The sequence below is a fragment of the Thermobia domestica genome, chromosome 3 (genome assembly GCF_964235325.1).
Source record: "Thermobia domestica chromosome 3, izTheDome1.hap1.1, whole genome shotgun sequence".
Classification (NCBI taxonomy): Eukaryota; Metazoa; Arthropoda; class Insecta; order Zygentoma; family Lepismatidae; genus Thermobia; species Thermobia domestica.
The window spans coordinates 331,842,224-331,866,405 of NC_137456.1; the positions used below are offsets into that span (position 1 = coordinate 331,842,224).

The window sequence follows — 24,182 nt, forward strand, 5'->3', positions numbered from 1 at the left end:
TGCGTTAGTGGAATTTGAATTTATTTTATCATTACTATTCGCAGGCAGCAAACAATACTAGAGGGCTTTTCGTGTGCCAAAAACGTTAAAATATACGATGAAATGTAACAGCCAACGATATTATTGACAATTTTATATCAACCAGTACAGGTTTGAAAGTCATCCTACTTTGTCTAGCATTTACTATTTCCTGTTTAGCACTGGCACAAATACCGGGGAGATGAGAGGGACATGTCCCCTCGAATCTTGAAACTCGGGGGGGACTGTCACCCCAAATAATTCGATTTGAAATGTGTTTTTAGGGGGGGGGATGTGATGATTTGTGTCCGATTGCCACAAAGGAAAGTGAGATGAAATTGACGTTCCACAGAATAAGCCTCAAATCTGCCTGCTTTCCAATGCTGAAGACAGCTCTGCTCCCTGATCTTCCACAGTATTGTTTCTTTAACTTCAAAAATATTTTGAGCATCACTTAGCAAAAGAAGGAACGGTTTTACTGCCCCACCCCCAAATGTTGAAGACAGATTTTCGCTGCTGCTATTTAGTATCCTGTAACGTCCAACAGCAGATTGGTTGCGGGAACTTTGCGCCCGGGAAATTTGCGCCCTATCCCAAAAAGCGGGAAAAATGCACCCGCTATATATTTGCATCGGGATGTTTTCGCCCTACAATTCGTTTCTGTATCGTATAAAGTAGCTCTATATCGTATAAAGTGGGGGATCGGAACAATTGCCCCCCCCCTGAAGAAGAAACTTTCTTATTTCATATATAAATAAAACCCATCCCAGAATTTGGAACTCTTAAAAGTAGTTCTAAGTAGCAGTATTACAACCCCCCCCCAGAAGTCCGTCCTGGATTCGCCCCTGAAAGCTTAAGCAGGAAACTTTCCCTTGTCATTTCTTTATTATTATTATTATTATTATTATTATTATTATTATTATTATTATTATTATTATTATTATTATTATTATTATTATTATTATTATTATGCCTCGTAAGGGACATTATGGAGGGACCTCTTCCCCTTGTCAATTATTTTTATTGTGCCTTGATAAAATTATGTAGGAAACTGTGTCCTTTATCATCGTTTGTTATTCTTTATTCAATTATTTTCCTTTTCATCCTTGTTGCTCTGTGTTTATATTGCTTCCTCATTTTCACTCCAATCCTTTGGATGTAGGCTAGACTTCTGAGACATTGAACAATATCTATGAGGTAACTTGTTTTATATCTGTGCAGTTTTATTTTTCAACTCGGTTGTCTAGTCGTACTCGTACATATGCCTTTTTCCTCTCCCCTCCCCTTCCAAACCAAGAAAAGTCCTATCATAATGTAAAGCACTGTGTTCAGCTTCCTGTTCCAGTGTTTTTAAAAGAACATAGAAATTCGGATGCAAATTAATCCTGCTCTTGAGCTTGTTGTTCCACCCTTCAACGGCATTATTTGCTCAATGTCGTTCACCTTTACAGTTCCAGACGTCGATCAGTACATTCACATTTTGCATCCATTCGTTCACAAAGTAATCTATAAATGCCGTAACTTAACTTCTATTGGCATAGTACTCGGTATTATTAGCCAATCATCTTCAACGTATTCCCAAGAAATAATAATCAAAGTGCTTCACATGCGGATAACTCTTCATTTTCATTTTCTTTGTACACAGATGTCCAACCTAGTTGTTGCACTTTACGCCACAAGCATTGGCTCAAATGAAAATTGCAACCCTTAATCGTACAATTCGGAAAGTTGGAAACAACCGATTCAAGTGTGACATGAAATTGTGGACGAGTTGATGCGTAATGCAAGTGTTTTTGTGAACAATGAATTCCATTAGAATGAAAAAATCTCGATCTCAACCGTTCCGAAGATATAGAGGGGTAAGAAGAAAGCTAGTGCTCTGAAATTTTGTGGATTTCGGCTATGTTGCGAGTGAATATGTTTGAAAATTGCATTTAAACGTTAATAAAGATGCACCAGGACGAATGAAAGTTGTGCTGAGAGTTGAGAAATGAATGTTGAGGTGTAGCTTTTACCCGGAGCCGGAAAAGAAGGACCTATGAGGATAACACAATTGACACGAAAAACAAAATCATATGCTATTATTTGCTAATATATCATGACTTTAGTTCGTAGAAAACGAGAAAAAGTGATACGAAAATGTATTAATAATATTGCCAAAGGAACAGTGACGTTATTATGTGAAAAAATACAAGGTCATATTCTATGTAAAAGCGCTATGGAAAAACAAATCACATAATATGAAACATAAACACACATTGTCGCAAAACATTTACAATTTTTTTTAAATATTTTTCCTTCTATTTGACCTAATTATGCTTTTATTCGAGTCAGCGTACCAAGAAACCTATACATAGACACCTTACACGCCTATTTCAGGCAACAATTCAACATCGTTATTTTCGCCTTCCCCTCCAAAACATTCTTCCCCTAGAATTTTTATGGACACCTTGGTTTTATAACCTTCATGTCTAAGCCGACGTATTACTAAAGTCTCGTCGATGGAGGAAGTCTCCATTTTTAAAAATCTCTTTTCCTTACACTATTCAAAAATTCGCAAAATATCGGAGCACCAGCCTTCCCGTTATTCATCTATATCTCCAGAACGGTTGAGATCGAGGGTTTTTCCCTCTAATGGGTTTAATTGTACACGAAAACACTTCGTTTCCACATAAACTCGTTCACAATTTCATGTCACACTTGAATCGGTTTCCTCGTTAGTATCCTGCTTTCTGTCACACTTTCTTCGTTTCCCTTCCTTCTGAGCTTTTTTTCAGTTTCATCATCAGACACACATTCTAGGCGTGATCCAATAAAAGGCATTATCACAGCCTTAGAAAAGGCGATTTCTATGTTTCTTTTGATACTATATATAAAAAGACTATTTCTATATTACCCCATGCTTATCTATTATATGCAAACAATTCATAATTTGCATTCATCGATCTATCTTCCTATCTGTTTATATCAATCTGGGCTGGCTTGTAGTGAAGTCGGTAGAGCGTTTGATTGCCTATCCAGCGATCCGGGTTCGTTTTCCGGCAGTTGAATATAAGGAACTTTTCATCTCAATCTCCAGAAATGACTACCTTGTACAAAACTGGGGAAACACTGGTACTCATAAAGCAGTTGGGAATAGCCGCATGCTGTCCACGTTCCCCTCCCCCAAAAGAGCTGAGTGGTAGGCCTTAGCCCTTTAGAGCTGTTGAGCCACGTGGCTTCATTTCTAAATCTATCTGCCTGTTTATATATAATTCTCAGTCATACAAGTATAATTAGTCACCACTGTTTAGTTATTTTTGTGGGCATAAAGATATACTGCCAATTCTAATGAAAGATACCTTCTTGGCATTTATTGTGTGAGACTGAAGTCAAGAAAGAAAGTCTCAGTAAAGATGGTCGATCACAGAGTTCCAACTTTGAACTCCTTTATTATACAGCAAGCGCGTTCATGCACTTCGTACTGATAATATAGAAACGTCAATATTTTTCTTAAAAATTATTGAAATATTTTAGTGGCTTAAAAAAGTAAATTTGCAATAATAGAATATAGAATCTTACCTTGATGAATTTGGAGTTACTGGAAACAGGTCCGCGGTGGCTCAGTGGCAGAGCGTTCACCTCTGGCGCTTGGGGTCGCGGGTTCGATCCCAGCCCTCGCGAAGTGAACTTTGTGATGGACAAACACAGTGTGCGTGGATTTTCTCGGGGTTCTCCCGTTTCCTCCCACTTTCTTCATTCCACCATTTCATTCATTACTCATCATCACCGTCTCCTTTAGCCTCACCGGCATAACCGTGAGATGTAAAACTCAAAGATTTCGTTTCATTTCATTTCCGAGTGGTAAACAGCATGTTGAAAAGCTAATTCCTTGCAAAGTTTCTTTATGAAAGCCTTCCGACAGGAACTGTGAAAGTTACTGCAATCAGGGTTCTACGTTATGTAAATAATACAGGAATTCCAGGCGGCAATATCCAGGATTTCCATAAAGATTCCCAGAGGTTATCTCTTCATAGACCTTGCAAATGTGTTTTCACGTACAATTTTGTCACCAACATCTACGCCTCCTTGCATTGAACGGTTAATAATTTCAGATTTCCTATCTTCAGTGCCTGATGTTTCTGGCGAATGATGAGTGGAAAGAAGAATGACTGCTCTGTTTTTTGTAGGTATGTAAGACACCAGAGTCATATCACCACTGAATCCAAAGATGATTGAAGAACAAGCTCTGATTTTTCATGCAAGGATTGCTTTGGTATGTCCCTCTTGAGTCTTTTCTCATCGTTCCGTCATACGTTATATTTCTTTGTGGAAATTTTTCTTCTGGGTCGCAAGATGAATATTATATATATATATATAGGGTGAGTCAAAAGTCCTTGGAAACCTGCATAAGTTTGAAAAGCGACGGGAAAAGTAAGAAGTGATGATGGGAACAGAGGTTTGATGAGGGGCCGCAACTTTTGGAGTGTACCATTCATGGCCGCCATATTGAAATCCGCCATTGTGGATTCAAGTCATTTTTTAAATGGTAAGGGGGTGTATGACATTAGCTTGAGCTGAGGAATTTAGTGTTGTAATTTGTTTTCTCTATCTTCTTCAGTTTAGAAGTTACTAATGTTCAAAGGTGGGAAACTACCTTGATACTGACCCAGTTCTGTCTTTGTTCCAGGTGATCTAAAAGTGGTCTGACAAGTGAAAAAAAGATCGAAATCATCCTTATATAAGGGGAACGCAGCTACCGAACAATTGCATATGAGTACAACAGACGGCACCCAGACAGAGAACCGGTATCGCACAGCACGGTGGCTCACGTGATCACCAAATTCCGGGAGACGGGCTCTGTTCAAGATAATGCACGTAGTGGGCGACCAAAGACTGCCACCAATGAGGAAAGTGCAACGGCGGTTGTTGCGTCGTTTGTGAAAAGTCCTACGCGAAGTACCCGTCGTTTGTCCCTAGCATGTGAAATAAACCAATCCTCCGTTGTCCGGATATTGCACGCCAATGAGTGGCATCCTTACAAACTGCACATGCAACATAAACTGAACGAGGATGACCCTGATCGCCAGTTGGAGTTTTGCATGTGGGCTACTGAACACCACGAACTGGATCCTGCGTTTGCCAAGGGCATACTGTTCAGTGACGAGGCGTATTTCACTTTGAACGGGGAGGTTAATCGACATAATTGTCGATACTGGTATGATGCAAATCCGAACTGGGTTGACCCGAGTCGAGAACATAGTCCAGCGAAGGTGATGGTGTGGTGTTGCATATGGGAAACCTGCATCATTGGGCCATTTTTCATTTACAACACCTTAATTGCACCATAGTATCTGATGTTGCTGCAGAACCTTGTGTTCCCTGTCACACTGAACGCTGACGGCATTTTCCCATCTTATTTTCAGCACGATGGAGCCCCTCCACACTATGGACTTGGTGTCCGTGAATGGTTGGATGAACAACTGCCAGGGAAATAGATTGGTCGCCATGGTCCCGTGGAGTGGCCGCCCAAATCCCCTGACTTAACGCCCCTTGATTTTTATCTATGGGGACATCTTAAGCAGATAGTGTATGCTGAGACAATCCGTGATTTGAGACACCTGGAGGAATGCATTAAACAAGCGTTTGACCAAATTTCAGGAGACATTCTCCTCTATGTGCAGTCAGAGTGGTTGCTGCGACTACAGTTGTGCACTGCACGGGATGGTCAACACGTAGAACATGTGTTGTATTTATAGCATTCAGTATCAAGGTAATTTCCCACATTTAAACATTAATAACTTCTAAACTGTACAAAATAAGAAAAAACAAATTACACCACTAAATTCCTGAGCTCAGGCTAGTGTCATATGATATGCCTTACACCCCCTTCCCATTTAAAAAATGACTTGGATCCAAAAGAGTGGATTTCAAGATGACGACCATGAATAGCATACACTCCAAAAGTTGTGGCCCCACATCAAACCTCTGTTCCCATCATCACTTGTTACTTTTCCCGTAGATTTTCAAAGTTATGCAGATGTCCAAAGACTTTTGGCTCACTATATATATATATATATATATATATATATATATATATATATATATATATATATATATATATATATATATATATATATATCCTGTAATTTCTCTTCCGCTTCCGATTATGGGCTAAGATAAATACAAAACTATTCTTTGGGGTTGATTTGTTTCAGGTTTCCCACCTCGATTCCCAGTGTGCACTTGATGGTTGTGAACATAATCGTTTTCTGAGTCCGACGAGTCGTCTGACGACGAGTCCGACCAATGTTTAATCGCGTAATTGAAAGATTATGATTTCATATATTGAAATGATTTGTAGGTAGAGTCAATAATAGACCAGGAATCTAGCCCTTTACCTGTTTATTATAAAAAATACAAAATAGTATTTGTGTTTATAAAGTCCTTATAACAGAATCTCTTTTATGACCAAGGTTGAAGGATATAGCATTTCATATGGCAACCCCTTTCGCTCATGGTAGACACCGGGGTGTCTTGTAGTGACCCCTCGTTATGGTCCTAGGAAACCTCAGCTCATAGCAGCCTCGTGAGGTTTGGTTGTGTTGAGGAATCCCATTCGTTTCAAAGCAGCCTCCAGAGATGTTAGGAGTCCAAAGCGACCTCCAGAGGTGTAGTGGGTTGGCGATCAGTGGTCGACGAATGCCTCCTTCCACTGTGGTTGCTCTTTTGTCATGAATGATAGTTAAGTTTCACAAAAACACTGATACACTTGAAAACACTTTATACTGTAAACAAAAAAGTTAATAGTACTATATTTCTGTTCCGGCTAAGCAGGATCAAATTGTAATTTGTAGAGTTTCCTCAGAAAGTGCCATAACTGTATTTAATAAATGTACCCTAGTTAACTAATTGTGGGTGTTGGTCGAGCTTTTGTTCACTAATACAAATAATAATAATAATAATAATAATAATAATAATAATAATAAAATAGTTATATTTTAAACAAGATTTGTTGTTCCTGAACACACTGATGTTACTTTCCTAGTTCAGGTGTCGTAATTAGAAATTTAATCTCGACCTCCCTTTCAAAATTTAATTGAAGAAAATATTTCATTTCTTCTCATGATCATCCCATCTAAAGTACCGGTAATAATTTCAGTTAAAAAGTTTTAATTAAAAAAAAAACTACATTCCTTAACATTTTCAGATACATGTCTAGGAGAATAGAAGTGGACACTATACCATTAGACAACAGTGCTATATCGTCATTATTACAATTGAAGATTTTATTAAAACAGTATTTGAAATACCCATTGTTTGCGCACGTAGGATAATGTTTATACATGATATTTGAAAGTGAACAAACGAATGAAATGAATAATATAACTGGCACTGTGAGTCAATATATAAGTAAATAATTAGTATTTTTTTGACCAGAGTATGTACTTTTTCTTTATTAAAATTTATTTTAATACATAGCAGTTTCGTAACGTAACGTTCTCTTCTTCAAACGTTGTCATATGTATATTCATATTAATATAGGTAACAGAAAATGGAATGAATTCAAATCTTTAAGTTTTACGTCCCACAATTATGCCGGTTAGGCTAAAGAAGACGGTGATGGTGAGAAATGAAGGTAATGGTGGAATGAAGAAAGTTGGAGGAAACGGGAGAACCCCGAGAAAACCCACGAGCACGTTGTTTGTCCACCACAAAGTCCACACGGCGCGAGGTGGGTGTAGGTAACAGAGGTAATATTTTAATCGTTGCTTTTTATATATTTTTAAATTTAGAATATATAACAATAAGCTATTATTATAATTTCTCTCTTCATTTTAAAATTTTATAACTGCTTTTATTAATATATTAAATTTGACTTTTCCTCCTTATTCCATGTTTCATGATATAATTTTTCTTATCTATGAATTTTGAATCTTCAGTTTTTTCTAACAACATATCCAATAATTCACGAATTTGAGGACCGTTTGTCCAATTTATTAATCTTTCTCTTTTTTCTCTCTTAATCCTTCTCGCTTCTTTCCGTGTTCTTTTTAATATTCTATTATCTTTTCCCCTTCCCAATCTATGTCATGTCCTGTTTCTTTCACATGTTTATATATCGCATTATTCTCTCGTTTAAGTCTCACGTCACCCTTTTGTTCTTGTACCCTTTCTTTAAGGTTTTTTTCCTGTTTCTCCGGTAAATTGTTATATATTCTAAATTTAAAAATATATAAAAAGTAACAATTAAAATATTATCTCTGTTACCTACATTAATATGAATATACATATGGCAATTAACGTCTGAAGAAGATAACGTTACGTTATGGAAAATGTTACGTATTAAATTAAATTCTAATAAAGAAAAAGTACATACTCTGGTCAGAAAAATAGTGATTATATAAAAGTAATAGTTCCAGAGTCAATGTGGAAGAAGTCAATAAGAAGTACTGACTCTATCCTTTTCAATATGAGAGAAATAAATATAGAAATTAATAGAGAAGAGCAACGGCTTTGAGGTTGCCCCGGTAGTTCTGCTACCTGCTGACGTCTCTTCTTGCAAAAAATCTCTTAACTATCATCCTGCAAACACCTGGGTTTCTCAATGTTCACAGATGCAACCAGGACGTCCAAAAAGTTTGGTACATCCTGATTTCCCCTAACGCAATCATCAATACAAATGTCATAGTATTCAATTGGATCTTTGACTATGTCTACTCCTGTAAAAAGTTTGATGTCTCTGGTTTTCTTCTTTCTATACAGAGAAATGACGACAGGCATACTAGCAAACAGACACAGATATTGGTTGCATAATTATTAAACATGAAATAAATTTCAGTCTCTTTTTTTGTTTTTTCTACTGTTTGTATTTCTTAATATGAAAATATTTTTAAAATATATCTTCTCTTTTACAGGGCATAAGTATATAATGCTTATATTTTCTGTGCCATTATTACTAGTGGTACTTTTTAATTTTCCTCTTCTTTATGGGGCACGTAAGGTAAGACATTTTTAAAGTACTAGTCTGATAAACAAAATAAAATAATTAATGAAACAAGCAAGCAAGAGATCATTTATTTCTTTTATGTCAGCGTAATCCAGCCAGAACGAAGCGAGCTCAATAACAAATAGAAAAGTTAAACCACAGATACAATTTTTAATATACTTTGTGTATTATGATAAATTGAACGCAACCCAAATTGCAACGTTCGGAAATTTCTATTGTAATCATGACAAATCATCATTTGCAGAAACTTTAAACATACAACCATAAAGAAAGTTCCCCAGAACCTGTATAATGCAATGTTTTATTTTTTTATTTTTTTAAAATTTTTATTATTTTTGTTTTTTATTTTAATTATTTTTATTTTTGCTTTCTATTTTTATATTATCTTTCTTTGTTATTTTTGTTTTTTCACTCGACTAAAGAGAACATTGAAATAAGTCTTTAGTAGCAATATACATTGAGCTAGATACATTACAGACCATAGACCATGTTTTGCCAAAATACAATATTCAAATGCGCTAGATGAATTAGGTAGCTGTTATAGGTGAATTGTTGGGAGGCACCTTTATTTAATAGCGAGTGTAATCACCATTGACTTGTATAACTGCTTGCAGTCGGTTTGGGATGGAATCAATCAGGCGAGCAATATAGTTTCACCGTGTACAGTCCGTCCATGTATGTTGAACCAGCTCCCATAGTTCATCTCCAGTGTGTGGTGGATTCTGCGGCCAATTTTCTTGAAGTTCTCTTACAACGGTACTCCAAACGTTTTCTATTGGATTCAAATCCGCAGCGCGAGGTACCCAATCGACTAGTTCGATATGTCGTTCCCGTTGTAGATATGCCTGAACAAGAGTGGAATCGTGTACAGAGCTATGATCCTGTTGTAAGTGTACGACTTCGTCAGCTAATCGAGCTCATATCTCAGGAAGCGCATCCTACAATAGTTCCAAATATTTCTGACCATTAAGTCGACCATTAATGCGGTAGATACCACCACCACCGGCATCTTTACATATCTAACCCCAACAATGAATGGTAACATGTCCCATTCGACGTGAACGGGTCATGTATCGTCGTTCATATCGTGTTCCAGGTGGACGATAGACACACCGAGGACCATCGTTTGCAGTAGAAAAAACTTTCCTGTCTGTAAAGACAACGCTGTCCCACATACGACCGATATTTTCTTCTGCAAACGCCCGTCGATCGACCATGTGGCTATCTAACAGTTGTTCTTTCCTTGCAGCCCGGAACGACGTCAGATTTGCATTTCTGAGGCGGCGCCGAACGGTGTTTACATCACCTGGAAACCCCAATGCCTCTTTTAGTTGTCGGGCAGACATGAAAGGATGCCGACGGCATTCTTCAGTTAGAGAGTGATCTTGAACCGCAGAAGAAACTCGGGGCCGGCCAGATCCAGGTTTTCGGGCTACATTTCCACTTTCTTGATGACGTTTCCACCATCTGTACGCAGTAGCACGATCGACGCCATATTCCAGACCTGCATCAGTAACACTCACGTTTGCATGTTGAATGAGAGCTATAACACCCTGTTTAATAGCTCTGTCGTAATGACGCGCCATGCTCCCAGAGTCCCAGCACACCACAATGCATATTATCAGCTAACGATAATATGCAGTCGCTTATGACGTTGTAAAAACAACGCAGGCGCATTGAATTGATTCCTACTCAAAAAAGTACCTTAGGATTGGATTTGACCTCATATGTCTCTTTTCCGCGAAAGTGTACCTTCTCCTATATTTTCTGAAGAACAAGCTTACTGACTGAAGTCCCCTAGCATCAAACTTATCTCCACATTTACCACTTCTCTAGAATAAGGAACGAAAATAATCCGCACAAGCTTTCTATAATGTGGCGGTACACAACTTGAATAAATTAAGTCTTCCTAAGACTAACCATCATGGTCACGCGGTTTCAGGCACTTGTTTGTTGTACTTTTGGTGTCCATGTGTATGGGTTCGAAGCCCAACACTGCCACTTTTTATTTTTTGCAGCTATGTCGAAACGTTCAAATTTTCATCTTTACATTCCAAATAAGAGGAATTATGATGACATTTATTTCGATATATTTTTAAAACGAAGAAAAGATTGAAAACAATACACCAAAAGAAACACTATTACCAGTACTAAAGAATTGCTACGAAAAACTAAAACGAACATCTAGGCTCCTAACGACGGGGCTTGCAATTTGGGTTAAAGTGGGTTAAGAACTACTGCGGTCAATAGTCCTCAACGGACTCAAACCCGTGTCCACGTGCAGCAAGACGTAAGTAAATATTTTGTGTAACGCTGTGCGCAAGCTTATTCGACAAAAATACTTGTAGTACGGTTCCCGACTTTTACGTATACGTAAGATAGATCCCTCCTCGTGCCATAGAACTTTATGGTGGATAAACACCATGTGTGTAGCTTTTATAGAAACGGAGAAAGAAATGAGACAGGAGCGTAATCCCAAAAGGATCGTGCGCGAGATGGACGCTGTGTGACTTGCTTGTGCGTGGCGACGAAAATATAGTAGGATATTAATATTATTGTTCGTTGAGGTGACATCTTATGCAATGAAGGTTAAAATGTATTATTATTATTATTATTATTACTATTATTATTATTATTATTATTATTATTATTATTATTATTATTATTATAAGCGTACTTTTGAATGTGCACTGGGAAATTAATGCATAACTTGTTATTATTTCTGAATTTTTTCCTGGATTGTATGTTATTTAGTTTATTAGTGGGCACTATCTTATCTCCAGGTCATCGAATAAATGAATTTCGGCGTGTACTGTTGTGTAAATAGCATTACAGGAAGAAACTAGTTCATTCAACCATCATGGCTGAACTTAGTAATATTTGGTTTATGTTTTGAGCTGCCAAGATAGTGTAGGGGTAACGTGTGGGTCTCGTGAGTAGTGCAGTTAAGCAACATAGGTTCAAACCTTCTTCAGGCCAACCTCTGTTTTTTCACAAAGCGATCGCGAGGAATCGAAGATTGACTTTTCATACTAAGTGAGGAATCGTTAAGAAGGAGGAAGCACACACCTGTATCACGATGGAGACAATTTACGAATGTTGGTTGGGGATGAGCAAACAACATTTAAAGGAATTACTAGGACGGATCGAACCTATTCAATGATCTGAAGTATCCACTTTTCATATTATTGGTTCTAGAAAGAAACTCTAAACCATTTGTTAAACATGTTTTGGATACAGTAATCTGCGGAATAGCGGTAGCGTGCTGGACTTGTAACTGGAAGACCTCGGTTCGATTCCCCGTCAATAAATTCTTTTTCTCATAAAATAATGGCTACAAACAGAGATTTATCTGCCGTTGGAGTACTTACAAAGCATCGCTTGTGAGAATATGCGTGAATAGTGTATGCGTTCTTTGTCATACAGTATAATGATAAGTAGCGTTTATTTATAAATTCGTCTTTCTCTCTGTGTCTTGTCATCTTTATCTTCGTCTCCTATTTATTACTTCTCTCTCTCTCTCTCTTATTGCTTCTCTCTCTCGTAAATCTGTTCTTTGTCCTCCAGGTTACCGTGTCTCAATGGAATCACTGGGTCAGTACGGGTTTGAATCTTCGACGCAGTGTCGGTCCATAACCAATCCACATCACCCAACTGATGCAATGGCCCACTTAAGCTCAGGAGCGTTCATTCTATCTGTTCGAATTAGAAAGTTATATTGGCAATAGGTGAAATTGAGAGTGGGTGTTCAAAACAGATAAATCTTCAGAGATGACTAGAAAATGGTCCCTTTTCTGCTGATTCAAGAGAAGATTTTATTTATATTAGTTTGACACAAAGTTGGTTTCCATACTATAATTCAATGTATTTTATTCACTTTTTCAATGTGAGACATGCAAGGCCTGTTACGTTTATAAAGAACATCCAATTTTTGTTTTGAAAATTTGTAACTTTTCATTATGATACAGTTTGGACATCTAATATCGACTCTTTCTAATAGATATTTAGCAGTAAAATAGCGCTCATTCATTTATCCTTTTCTTTGTTTCCTTCTTCTTTTCCTTTTTTAATTTTTTGTTGTTTGTATTAGTAGTCCGGAATGGAGGTATTACTGGGTTTATTATAATGTATTTCGTATCAGTACGTTCAATGAACACCACCGAATTTGTTACCGAAACACGTGAAACAAATCACGTGTGTTAAACTACTGACATTATTCTATATGTTTCAGAGCTCTACAATTTCACAGGAAATTGAGTATTTAGTTTTACCTCCAAGTTTGGTATTCATTTTCAAAGTGACTTAATGATTGTTTCCTGTATTTTCTATGTATTCGAATAGTCCTGAAGAAATACATAATCCAAACTTACTTCTACGAGGGCTATCCAGAAAGTAGATTACGTTTTGGAATAAAAAATCAACAAAGTATAGGAAACAAATTTTATTATATACAGATGAAAGCCACACACAAATACTACTTTTCGACATAGTCACCATTCAAATTAAGGCATTTATCGTAGCGATGTACGAGCTTGGAAATTCCTTCGTCGAAAAATTCGGCCGCCTGCGACTTCAACCACTTCGTTACCCCTTCTTGCAGCTGTTCGTCGTCATCAAAACGTTGCATAGCCAGCCACTTCTTCGTTGCTGGGAATAGGTGGAAGTCGCTCGGTGCCAGGTCGGGACTGTACGGCGGATGAGGAAACAACTCCCACTGAAAAGATTCAAGAACTTCACGCGTGACATTTGCCGTGTGGGGCCGGGCGTTGTCGTGAATCAACAAGATCTTAGAGCTCAACATTCCTCTGCGCTTGTTTTGAATTGCTCTTCTGAGGTTTTGCAGAGTTTGGCAATACCTTTGAGCGTTTATTGTAGTGCCTCTTTCCAGGAAGTCCACCAAAATCACACCTTTTCTGTCCCAAAAAACAGTCGCCATCATCTTCCTTGCCGACATTGTTTGCATGCATTTCTTGGGTTTTTGGGGAGAACCTGTGTGCCCCCACTGCATTGATTGCAATTTCGTTTCACCCATGTTTCGTCACCAGTAACGATGCGATCGAGTAAAGAGTCACCATCCTTATTGTAGGCGTCCAAAAAGTGCAACGCTGCAGCCATTCGCTGATTTTTGTGGTCCTCTGTCAAGATTTTTGGAATCCATCTTGCACAAAACTTGTGGTAACCAAGCTTTTCGCTGATGATTTCGTGCAACAAACTTCGCGAAATTTTGTGGAAAACTCAAAGAAAGTTCCGTTATTGTGAACTTTCGATTTTCACGGACTTTAACATCGACTTTTTCGACAAGTTCGGCAGTCACTTTGCTGGGTCTCCCACTTCGATCTTCGTCGTGAACATTGGTTCGGCCATTTTTAAATCTTATGACCCACTGTCGCACTCCACCTTCAGTGATAATGTTGTCCCCATACACTTCACACAGCTGCCGATAGATTTCTATCGGTTTACAGTTTTTTGCTGTCAGAAACCTTATTACTGCACGCACCTCGCAGCTCGCGGGATTTTCAATTAACGCAGACATTTCAAACCGTCACAGTATCTTAACGGAGCACAGCACGAACCTCTCACTAGCACGGCTAGATGCCGACTGAGCTGCGCAACGCTCTGACCCCAAGATGGCCGCGCTAGCCCCGCCCCTAGCGGACACAGACGAAAACGTAATCTACTTTCTGGATAGCCCTCGTATATTCCTGTTGGATTTCTGGAAACGGAACTTTATAATGTTAGATTTTTTTTAAAATACATTTAATTTCCTTATTTTTATCTGTGTTCAGTTTTTCTTCTTCTTCTTCTTCTCTCCCCTTTCCTCTCTCTATCTCACTTCTGTATGTCTGTCTAGCAGGCATACATCGCTTTCAACTGTTCATCCTGTGTGTGTTTAAGTCTCTCCCTACATTATCTTATGAATATTGATTCGTCTCGGTTTGATTGTTTCATTTTGTGTTTACTAATATATGTATATTTTGAAATAAGAATTGCACTCGTCTTTTTTTGCTGATTTTAGTATGGGAAAGAGGAAAGGAGGAGTGAGAGGGGATGTTTTTACCAGACACGATTATGGGATAAGAAGGTGTATATTGGGTGGCCTAGCTGCACGGCGTTAGCTGTCGCAATTTTTTTGATGCGGAGAGTACAATGTGTTTACTAAATCCGGGGGTGTAGCCACCGGGGAAGGGACATCGGGGCCCGGCCCACCAAATGGTATCCTGGCCCCTCAAATGATCAGCTTTTAAAACATCATCGTAAGATTATCTCGCTTCAGTCCAGGGGCGGATCCAGGACGAACTTCTGGGGGGGCGGTGGATTGTAATACTGCCACTTAGAGCTACTTTTAAGAGTTCCAAACTCTGTGATGGGTTTCGTTATATATAAAATAAGAAAAAGTTTCCTCTTCTGTGGGGAGCGATCGCCCCCTCCTTGGATCCGCCCCTGCTTCAGTAATTTAAAAGTAACAAAATTTACATATAATAAATAATTTACAGTAAAATAGTATGGAAAAATACTATTTTACCATACCGATCGAAAAGTAGTATGGTAACTCTTCCATATACGATCTAAAAATAGTATGGTAGCGGTATACTTTTTTGTGACAGCAAATTACACAATTTACTCCGATTTATATTTGACAGTTTGAAAACAAATGTTTTAACAAAGTACTATAAATACAGTGGTATAGCTAGCAGTTTTAAGCAGAAGGGGCCGGTCGTTTTTGAAGGGGTCCAGCTACAATGTACAAAACCAAAAAAACGTTGGAGCTAATGTTTTTGAGGCCTGAAAAAGCGAAAAAGTTTCGTTTCCTTCCATTATTATTATTATTATTATTATTATTATCATTATTATTATTATTATTATTATTATTATTATTATTATTATTATTATATTTATTATTTTATTTATTTTTATTTTCTAATTAATTTATTTATTTGTCCTTTTGTTACATAAATTATGTTCCAGGTAGTTTTTATTATGTTTAACTAAGAACTACTGTCCTGGACCAACACTTGTGCATAACATTTCAGTTTAAGACCTTGCACACAGAACCAATCTATAAAGGTAACAAAGAAAGTTATATCGTTTTTTCACCCACCACCTTCGAACATTAATATGTTCCATGGGGCTAAAATTACGTGGAAGATCAAAAATAGTCCCCATCAACATCGACGACCCCTTCTGCCAACGTTCTGAGAGGACGTGGATTCCATCGCGGTACAACTTCGTGGGCCGTAAAGCGAAGAAGGAATCAAGTGCATTTTGCGTCCTCGATGGTGATTGTCCAAGGAATGTAACAGGTGATAATCGGACGGTGCAATGTCGGGGGACTATAGCAGATGCAATAGTGTTTTCTATCCAAGGCGTAGAATGGTGTCCCGGGTCAACATAGCCACGTGGGACTTAGCGTTGTCCCCTAACAAGAGGACACCTTAACGATTCAGAAGTGCTGGCTCAAGTGTTTTGAGTTTTTCTTGAACACGGCTCAGCTGCTGACAATACACAGTTGTATTGATGCTCTGACCAGCTGGTAGCCGTTCCCGATGCACGATACAGCGAGCAGTCCACCAAACACACAGAAGGACCTTATACTGGTGCAGTGCTGGTTTCGGCTGTTTTGGAATCGGTTCATAGATGCTAACCTATGATGACGGTGCCTTGAAACTTCGAACAGGACCCACTTATCATCACATGTCAACACCCTGTCCAGAAATGGCTCCTTCCTCAGACGAGACAGCAAAGAAACACTGGTGTCTGCTCGCGTTGCCTTCTGGCCCGGAGTCAAATCATGTGGGATTCATCGACCCAACTTATAGTGCTTCCCAAGTTGATGGATGTTCTTCCGAATGGTTTCTGCACGCACACTGAATTGTAGTCCTAGTTCCTCACATGTCTGGCCATTGTTCTCCTCAATTGCTGCTTGAAATCTTCATTTTGTACATGTGTTGGTTTTCCGACACGTGTTGCATCTTCGAGTGTTTCGTCACCGTTCTTGAAGTTTTAAACCACCACTCCACTATCCGTGTAGTCACGACACCTGTCATATCTTCCACCCCACTGCAGTGGCGTTTGACCCCAGTTTGAACTCGTACAGGATACGTCCTTATGACACTCTGTGGAGGTCCCACGTTCACTCTTCCTTACGCAAGTCCACGATGTAACTGAACTGCCACAAGCAAGTAGTATGTTGGATATACCCACACTAACAACTGGCCTTCGCTTTATCTCCATTCGCATTCAACTTACGGTGTGAGGGCCAATTGAACACAGACCTCCACAACAAGCGACAGAACATTCTTTGGTACCTTTAAGATTGATTTTCTTTCAAATTGCATTTAAGTTTTTTAAGATTTCCTGACAAAATGTTTATTTATCATTAGCGATTAAAAAAAACATAATTATTCATTAACACACAAACACACATACACACATACACACACACACACACATACACACACATATATATATATATCAAGGGCTTGGGGCAACAAGTGGACAAGCCACAATATACAAATTTTACAGTACAGCGATTTTTAAGTTTTAAAAAATTCCATAATTCTTGTTATTGATTATATATGTGCCACTATTTGTTATTTTACGCATCAATATATCATCAATACGTTACTGCAAGTTAAAGTGTGATTTACTAATAAATTTTTGTAAAAATCGCTATTTTGGGGCAGAAAATGTTAACATTTGTGGCTTGTCACTTTCTTGCTTAGAGATAACACATGGAATGAAAGTTTTGGGGCAAGACTATGACATGCTTCATGAAATACATTTTCAAAACCATTTTTTTCTGGACGAAAAATGTTTATTTGGGCAGTTTTGTAACACTAAAACCACTGATGTAACTATATGCAGTCAAAACAAAGTATTACACAATGTTTTTTTCTTGTTACACTTATAGTTAAATTTACTTTATTCATGTTTGTATAACATTAGGGACAAACTCAATTTTGCCTGCCCTATAGATACTAAATAAGTTCCACATTGCTCTCATCATCATCATCATTTGGCATAAGCGTTTGGAAGTAGGTGCTGTAGATGGGAGAAATGAATGGTAAGAGACGTTTTACATCTTCAAGTTTCTTCTTATTTATCCTTAGTGGCACATTTTATTTTGGTTTCAGTTTACCCAATGAAATTGAAAGTGGTCGACCAATTCTGAGGAATTGCACCTCTTTGTACTCTTCGTTAACTGCATGCTTGATGAAAAAGCTGCAAGGATAATCAGCATTAAATTTGAATGCTACTGCTGCTGCGAAATCAACTGGTTATCCACACTTCGTTTCCTTTGTCTTCGTCACATTTTGTAATAATGCTTCAACATTTAATATATCCTGTTGAGTCATTCGTGTTACGTGAAAAGGATTCTTTTAATTAGCTTTGGAAATGATGTCCATCCACATACTAGGATTATAAATTTGCTGGTGTTTCCGCAGAAAGTTCTCAATAAGAGCAAATTCTCTATCAGATGGTAGAATGGTGTGTCCTGATATTAGAAAGTAATGAGTTATTTGCATGAAGTGTCTCTCCCTAATAAGATGGAATTATAGTCCAGTTCTTACTCACGCCTGGACAATTATCACTGAAAAGAACAAGCTTCTCCACTTCGGGCTTCGTGACTATAAACTTTATGAGAGCACTGCACATTTCATTACAGCCTCTGCGACACGTTGCTTCGCTCCACACGAACATGTAACCTTTTCTGTTCGTACAATCATAAATATTGAAATTGAATAGCCAAAGTTTCCGATAGTAAAAGGCAATACTGGCAGTGAGTTTTGGGACTGGTAAGGCCTGTTGCAAGTCCATGCTAATCACGAGTTTCTTATTATCTTTGCTCAGAGTTTCTCTTTCTAGAATGTCCTACATGGCTTCAGCTCGCCTCTGGTGCAACTTCAGATCATTTTTGATAGTTTTTACTTCATCTTCTTTGCCTTCTGGTCTTAAAGCAGCAATTTTGACCTCGACATATCACATACTTTGCAAGTATCTGACTTAGGCAATTTAAAACTAATATTATATTCGGTGCAAAAAAATTCTACGATATGCATCTTGACTGACTGGATTCTGAATGCCCTTTTCCGCACAATGGTAAGTAAAAATCTTTGTACAATCGGGAAATTGATAAATCACAGTCAAAAAATATTTTTTCCTGATTATTCGATCTGCTGTAATGGCTCTGGTACTTTGGTATGCTGTTTATGTGAACCCTAACAGATTGAAGTCGATTTTCGTCTATTCTGTTTGGCCTGTTCTTATGCTTGCCTCTGCTATCCGCTTTGGGTGTTGTAACTCCACTTGCAACTTGAGAAACATAATTTATTCTTCCTTTTGAATTATGCAATCCATGAACACTCAAAAACCTCACTTTTGCAAATTTTGATTTCCTCACCACTTACTTTAACTGTGTATTCGGCTGTAAATTTTCGTAAAGAAATATGTTTTTTAGTTGTTTTTTTTTAAGGATATGATCTCTTGTTAGGGTTTACTTTAATGCAACCAAATAAGTAAGCATTTTGTATGTCATAGGATACAAGATCCCAAAATCCATTAAAAATGTCTACCTCTTTATCTGACAGTTAAGATCTGCACAATTTTTTGCATGAACATGGGGGACCAAGAACTCGGCTAGAGACCAAGAACTCTTATTTTTGGATCAAGGCTGCTAATTACATACTCCTTATCGTTGTATAATATACTAATTAGGCATATACACATTTTATGTTCTGGCTTCTTCCCCCTACTTCTGATGCGAAAAAAATGGAATTTACTCTGTTGCATTTACAAGAATCACTTAACAAGAATCATACTGGCACGATAAACATGTTCCGACCTGTGACAATCCTGTTTCCAAATAAATGGCAAAGTGGGGGCTGTATTGAAGGCTTTAAATAATGTTTCATTCATATCATTCAGCAGGCGAGCGTCATCTTGAGTGATTAGGAATCAGAACACTAGTATTACCTGACCAGGATATTAGTGCGGTTTTTCGTGGAGGGCGCTAGTGTAGTGTTTACATCAATTTCTAGGTAAGCGCGGTGGGACAGGGGAACGGAGAGCGTCACTCTGCAGTGTATCCAACGATTTTCAAAAGTTGCAGTTTACATGTTATAAGTAGCCTAATCTGCTTCGCTTAATAAAGAACTCCATAAATTATATAGTTGTTATTGAATGCAGTAATGGTTATTCCTGCAGTAATGCAGATGTATTGTGGATAATGGCATATGCATGGAAATTAACAATTTAAGAACAAGATAGCATACAAGTGAGTTTCTACAGTGTATTAAGCAGATTATATAAAAAAAATGATTACGTTTTATTTGATTTCATTATAAAACAGTAGAAACCTGTAAAACTCAGTAATAAGATGTAATGACTAAAATATTAATTATGGGTTGGTAGCTTAGATACTTGCGCAATATCTTGTAACTGTAAGTTTAAATCAAGTTAAGGCTCGCGATGCTTGTATTTGTTTTAATGTAGGTCTATCGATTGACAACTAAATTATTTTCTTGAGTTGTAGCCAAGAAAGAATTCCGATACGTTTCCACTCGAGAACTGTGGAAGTTCTCTCCGTTGGTCTATTGGCTAGCGCATGTGTCTTTGTTGTACGTGGTTCTGTGAGAGCCCAACAATTAATTTTACAATGTTTCACTTTCATTAATCATCTGTCTCCTCTAGCATAAAGAGCATAATCATGGGACGTTAAACTAAAGAAATTTCATTTCATTGTTTCGATTAATGTGAACCCTTTTGGGGGAAAAGGAAGTGAAGAAGAAATTTTCCTTAATTTTTTAAAGGGCTACGGGATTGGATAGCTTGTCTTTCGGGATTGCCTTGTAAAACCTGATTACAATGTATCTTCCTTTTAGGATTATAATCGTAATCCAGCCTTTTGGTAAATGTGAAATAAAAGTATCGATAAAACATCAGCGTATGGGTAATGTAAGCATAAATATCATTGGTTCAATACACAATAAATTCACAACTTTTATTTATGAGTATAGAAATTCCCTTTGAACTTCCTCCTGAATTTCTTTCAGACCCTAGGTCTCTTGTGACAAAGAATTAATTCTATTATCTGTTTTCATACACAATATAATTTTGAAACTTGGGAGCCTAGTGTTGTCTTTGTGTCTGTAATACGTAATCATTTGTCGATTGACTTCAGAAGACTGAGTTTAGCCCGTGAGCATAAGTTGCACATAGTTCAAACATATCAGATGTACAGTCTTGTTTAACAAATCCTGTGTGCACATATGAAATTCAAAGACACAGGTAATCAATCGTCTTTAAACAGCTGTATTTTTATTTCAAGTGTAAGTACTAAAATGTGCTACGTAGATTTCCGGCCAATTGTTTCATCGCCGGTATCTTTGAGCAATGAGATAGCAGTGGAAGACAAACTTCGTTCTTCTAACTTGATATTTTGAAAAATTTACGCAAGTGGTTGTGTTACTTAAATACATATCTATTCACTCTAATCAATTTCCATTAACTTTATAATAACATAATGAATGTAAGAGTTACCCTGAAAATGTATTTTGTATTTCTTTTTTAATATGAAATTCATTTTTTCTGAATTTCACGAGCTATAAGAAATCAATTGTCAGGCTCCCCACTTTAAATTTTAATCGCTCCCCTACCGCCTCAATGTAACATTGGGTTTATTTCTTTTAAATATTTTTTTTTTTCAAAATATGGTAGAAATACTGGATTTTTAAATTACCAAACGATGCAAAATAATGACAGGTTAGATATCAGAGAAAGTTATCTTTATCTACCTTCTTAATTAGGGGCGGATTCAAATCTCCTTCGGAGGCGGTTAGATTACCAGTTTCTCTCTAACCAGTCTTTTGCAGCACATCCGAAAATGAGCTCAATGCAAATTTGTTACTGAAGGTACTGTCAATCGATCGATCACATGGTCCAAATTGGTAGCAATTTCGAAGACGCCTTATCTCAAAACTACACAATAGAACTTGCTTTAAACAATGAAAGCGCAGTTGCCAAAGTATAACTTTGATTCACAAAGATGAATTTCGAGGTTTCGTTAACAGATGAATTAGGAATTCCTTACACTCTAATGCTACGAAGTTCTCAGTGTTCCTTTGTACAACACTGAGGTTAGTTTATTCGCAAGTTATTGTCATATTAATATGGAGGGTGTATGTCCTTTTTTTTTTGTGTGTGTGTGTGTGTGTGCAGCCCCTTAAAATGTTCTGAAAATAACTTCCATAACTTTTGAAATTGTGTTTGTCTTAACTTGAACATATGCGTGAAGTGGTTTATTATGAACAGGGCAAAAACATCTGTGATAGATTAATTACAGGTGATCCGGTTAGAAACACTGTTGTTTGTATTTTAGTTCCAAAATCGGCCGCCCGCACTCGTTCGCTGGTGGACTAATACCACTTCCTGATTAAAGAGGAGTGCCTAGAGTAAGGAAAAACTTTGGCACGTGATTTGCATTTTTTAATTGTTTAATGCGAGTATTTAGAAGTACAAAGATTTATAAGTAGAAGAAATTTTTTTTTCAGACATTCCACTTTTCTTAACCAAATGATTCACTAGCCCAGTAAACTTAAAAGAAAATGAACACGTCGTTGATCTCAGTAGCTATCATAGCAACATTATAATATAAGCCACAAGCCAAATATAACTCAAAAGTTTCGATATAATACTATGACATGCCACAATTTATAATATGATTTAATTACCTGGCTCGATGTTCAAGCATTGTCTGCTGACGGTTTGTAATCTGAATCTTGATCTGTTATGTCATCAAACACGCTCAAATCTCCACTACTTTTGCTCTCCAAATCATCATAATTGAACAATTTTCTTCTGCTTGCAGCATTATCCCAGCTGCAGGACGCCATCTTTCTCTGTGGCATGTCATTGTTTTTATCAAAAAAGAAATAAAAACCTTTTGGGCAACAACGTGACTGTCACGATAATGATGCCATCGTGTCGGAATCTGACGAAATATATTTTTAAAAATGTAGATATACTTATAATACACCATTTAAACAAATAAAAGGATTTTCACAAAAGTGTGGCTTGTCCACTTGTTGCCCCGAGCCCTTGATATATATATATATATATATATATATATATATATATATATATATATATATATATACAAGGTCTGTATGATAAGTAATGAGACTCGCCGCGCCGCGGCGCGCGTGTCGCTGGAGCGGGTTTGTCGGTGATGGAGGATGTAGGGGGGGGTCCGAGCAAAGCAACGCACCGCGCGTCAGTTGGCTCCGAGCCTTAGTGGAGCGCGGACAAGCCTTGGACAAAGCCCTTGTGAACATTCTTGTCACGGCGGAAAATCAACAAACATGGAGGGTTCCATCGAACAGCGTTATGCGATCAAATTTTGCGTTCGCCTGGGGAAAACGGCTACTCAGACGCTTTCTCTCATCACGGAGGCCTACAAAGAGGAAGCCCTATCCAAAGCCCAGGTGTTTCGTTGGCACAGTGCGTTCCGGAACGGCCGGGAAAGCGTTGAGGATCTGGAGAGGGCTGGACGCCCGACAACAGTGACTACGGACGAAACTGTGGCAAAAGTGAGGGATCTCCTGAACTCAGACCGTCGATTATCGTTGAGATTGATTGCTGATGAACTCGATATGAACCACACAACAGTGCACAAGATTGTGACGGAACAATTGGGAATGAGAAAAATCTGTGCGAAACTGGTGCCGCGAGTGTTGACTGACGAACAAAAGCAACGACGTGTTGATTGTTGTCAGGAACTGTTGAACCTCATGAACAGTGACCCTAACTTTGAAGATGACGTCATAACAGGTGACGAGTCGTGGGTGTTCCAGTACGACCCTGAAACGAAACGTCAAAGCGCGGAGTGGCACACTCCTGCGTCCCCGCGCCCCAAGAAGGCCAGAATGTCGAAGTCAAAGGTGAAAACAATGTTGATTGTTTTTTTTGACAATGTGGGGGTGGTCCACAAGGAGTTTGTACCCCAAGGACAAGCCGTCAACGCCGCCTTCTACAAACAAGTCCTTGAGAGACTGCACAGGAGCGTCAAGCGGAAAAGACCGGCGATCGCTAGCCGGTGGAAGTTGCATCACGACAATGCCCCTGCCCACACCGCCTTCTTAGTGACCTCCTTTTTGACCCGGATTGGGGTGGAAGT

General features: G+C 38.1%; 1 protein-coding gene across 2 annotated transcripts in view; it reads left to right on the plus strand.

Moving 5' to 3' along the window:
- The window catches only part of LOC145681961 (uncharacterized), a 252,925-nt gene that overhangs the window by 88,826 nt on the left and 139,917 nt on the right, over positions 1-24,182 (plus strand). For both annotated transcript variants that reach the window (XM_081753563.1, XM_081753564.1), the window contains one exon: positions 8,916-9,001. In XM_081753563.1, the coding sequence (XP_081609689.1) occupies positions 8,916-9,001 (86 nt within the window). The remainder of the gene's footprint in view (positions 1-8,915; positions 9,002-24,182) is intronic.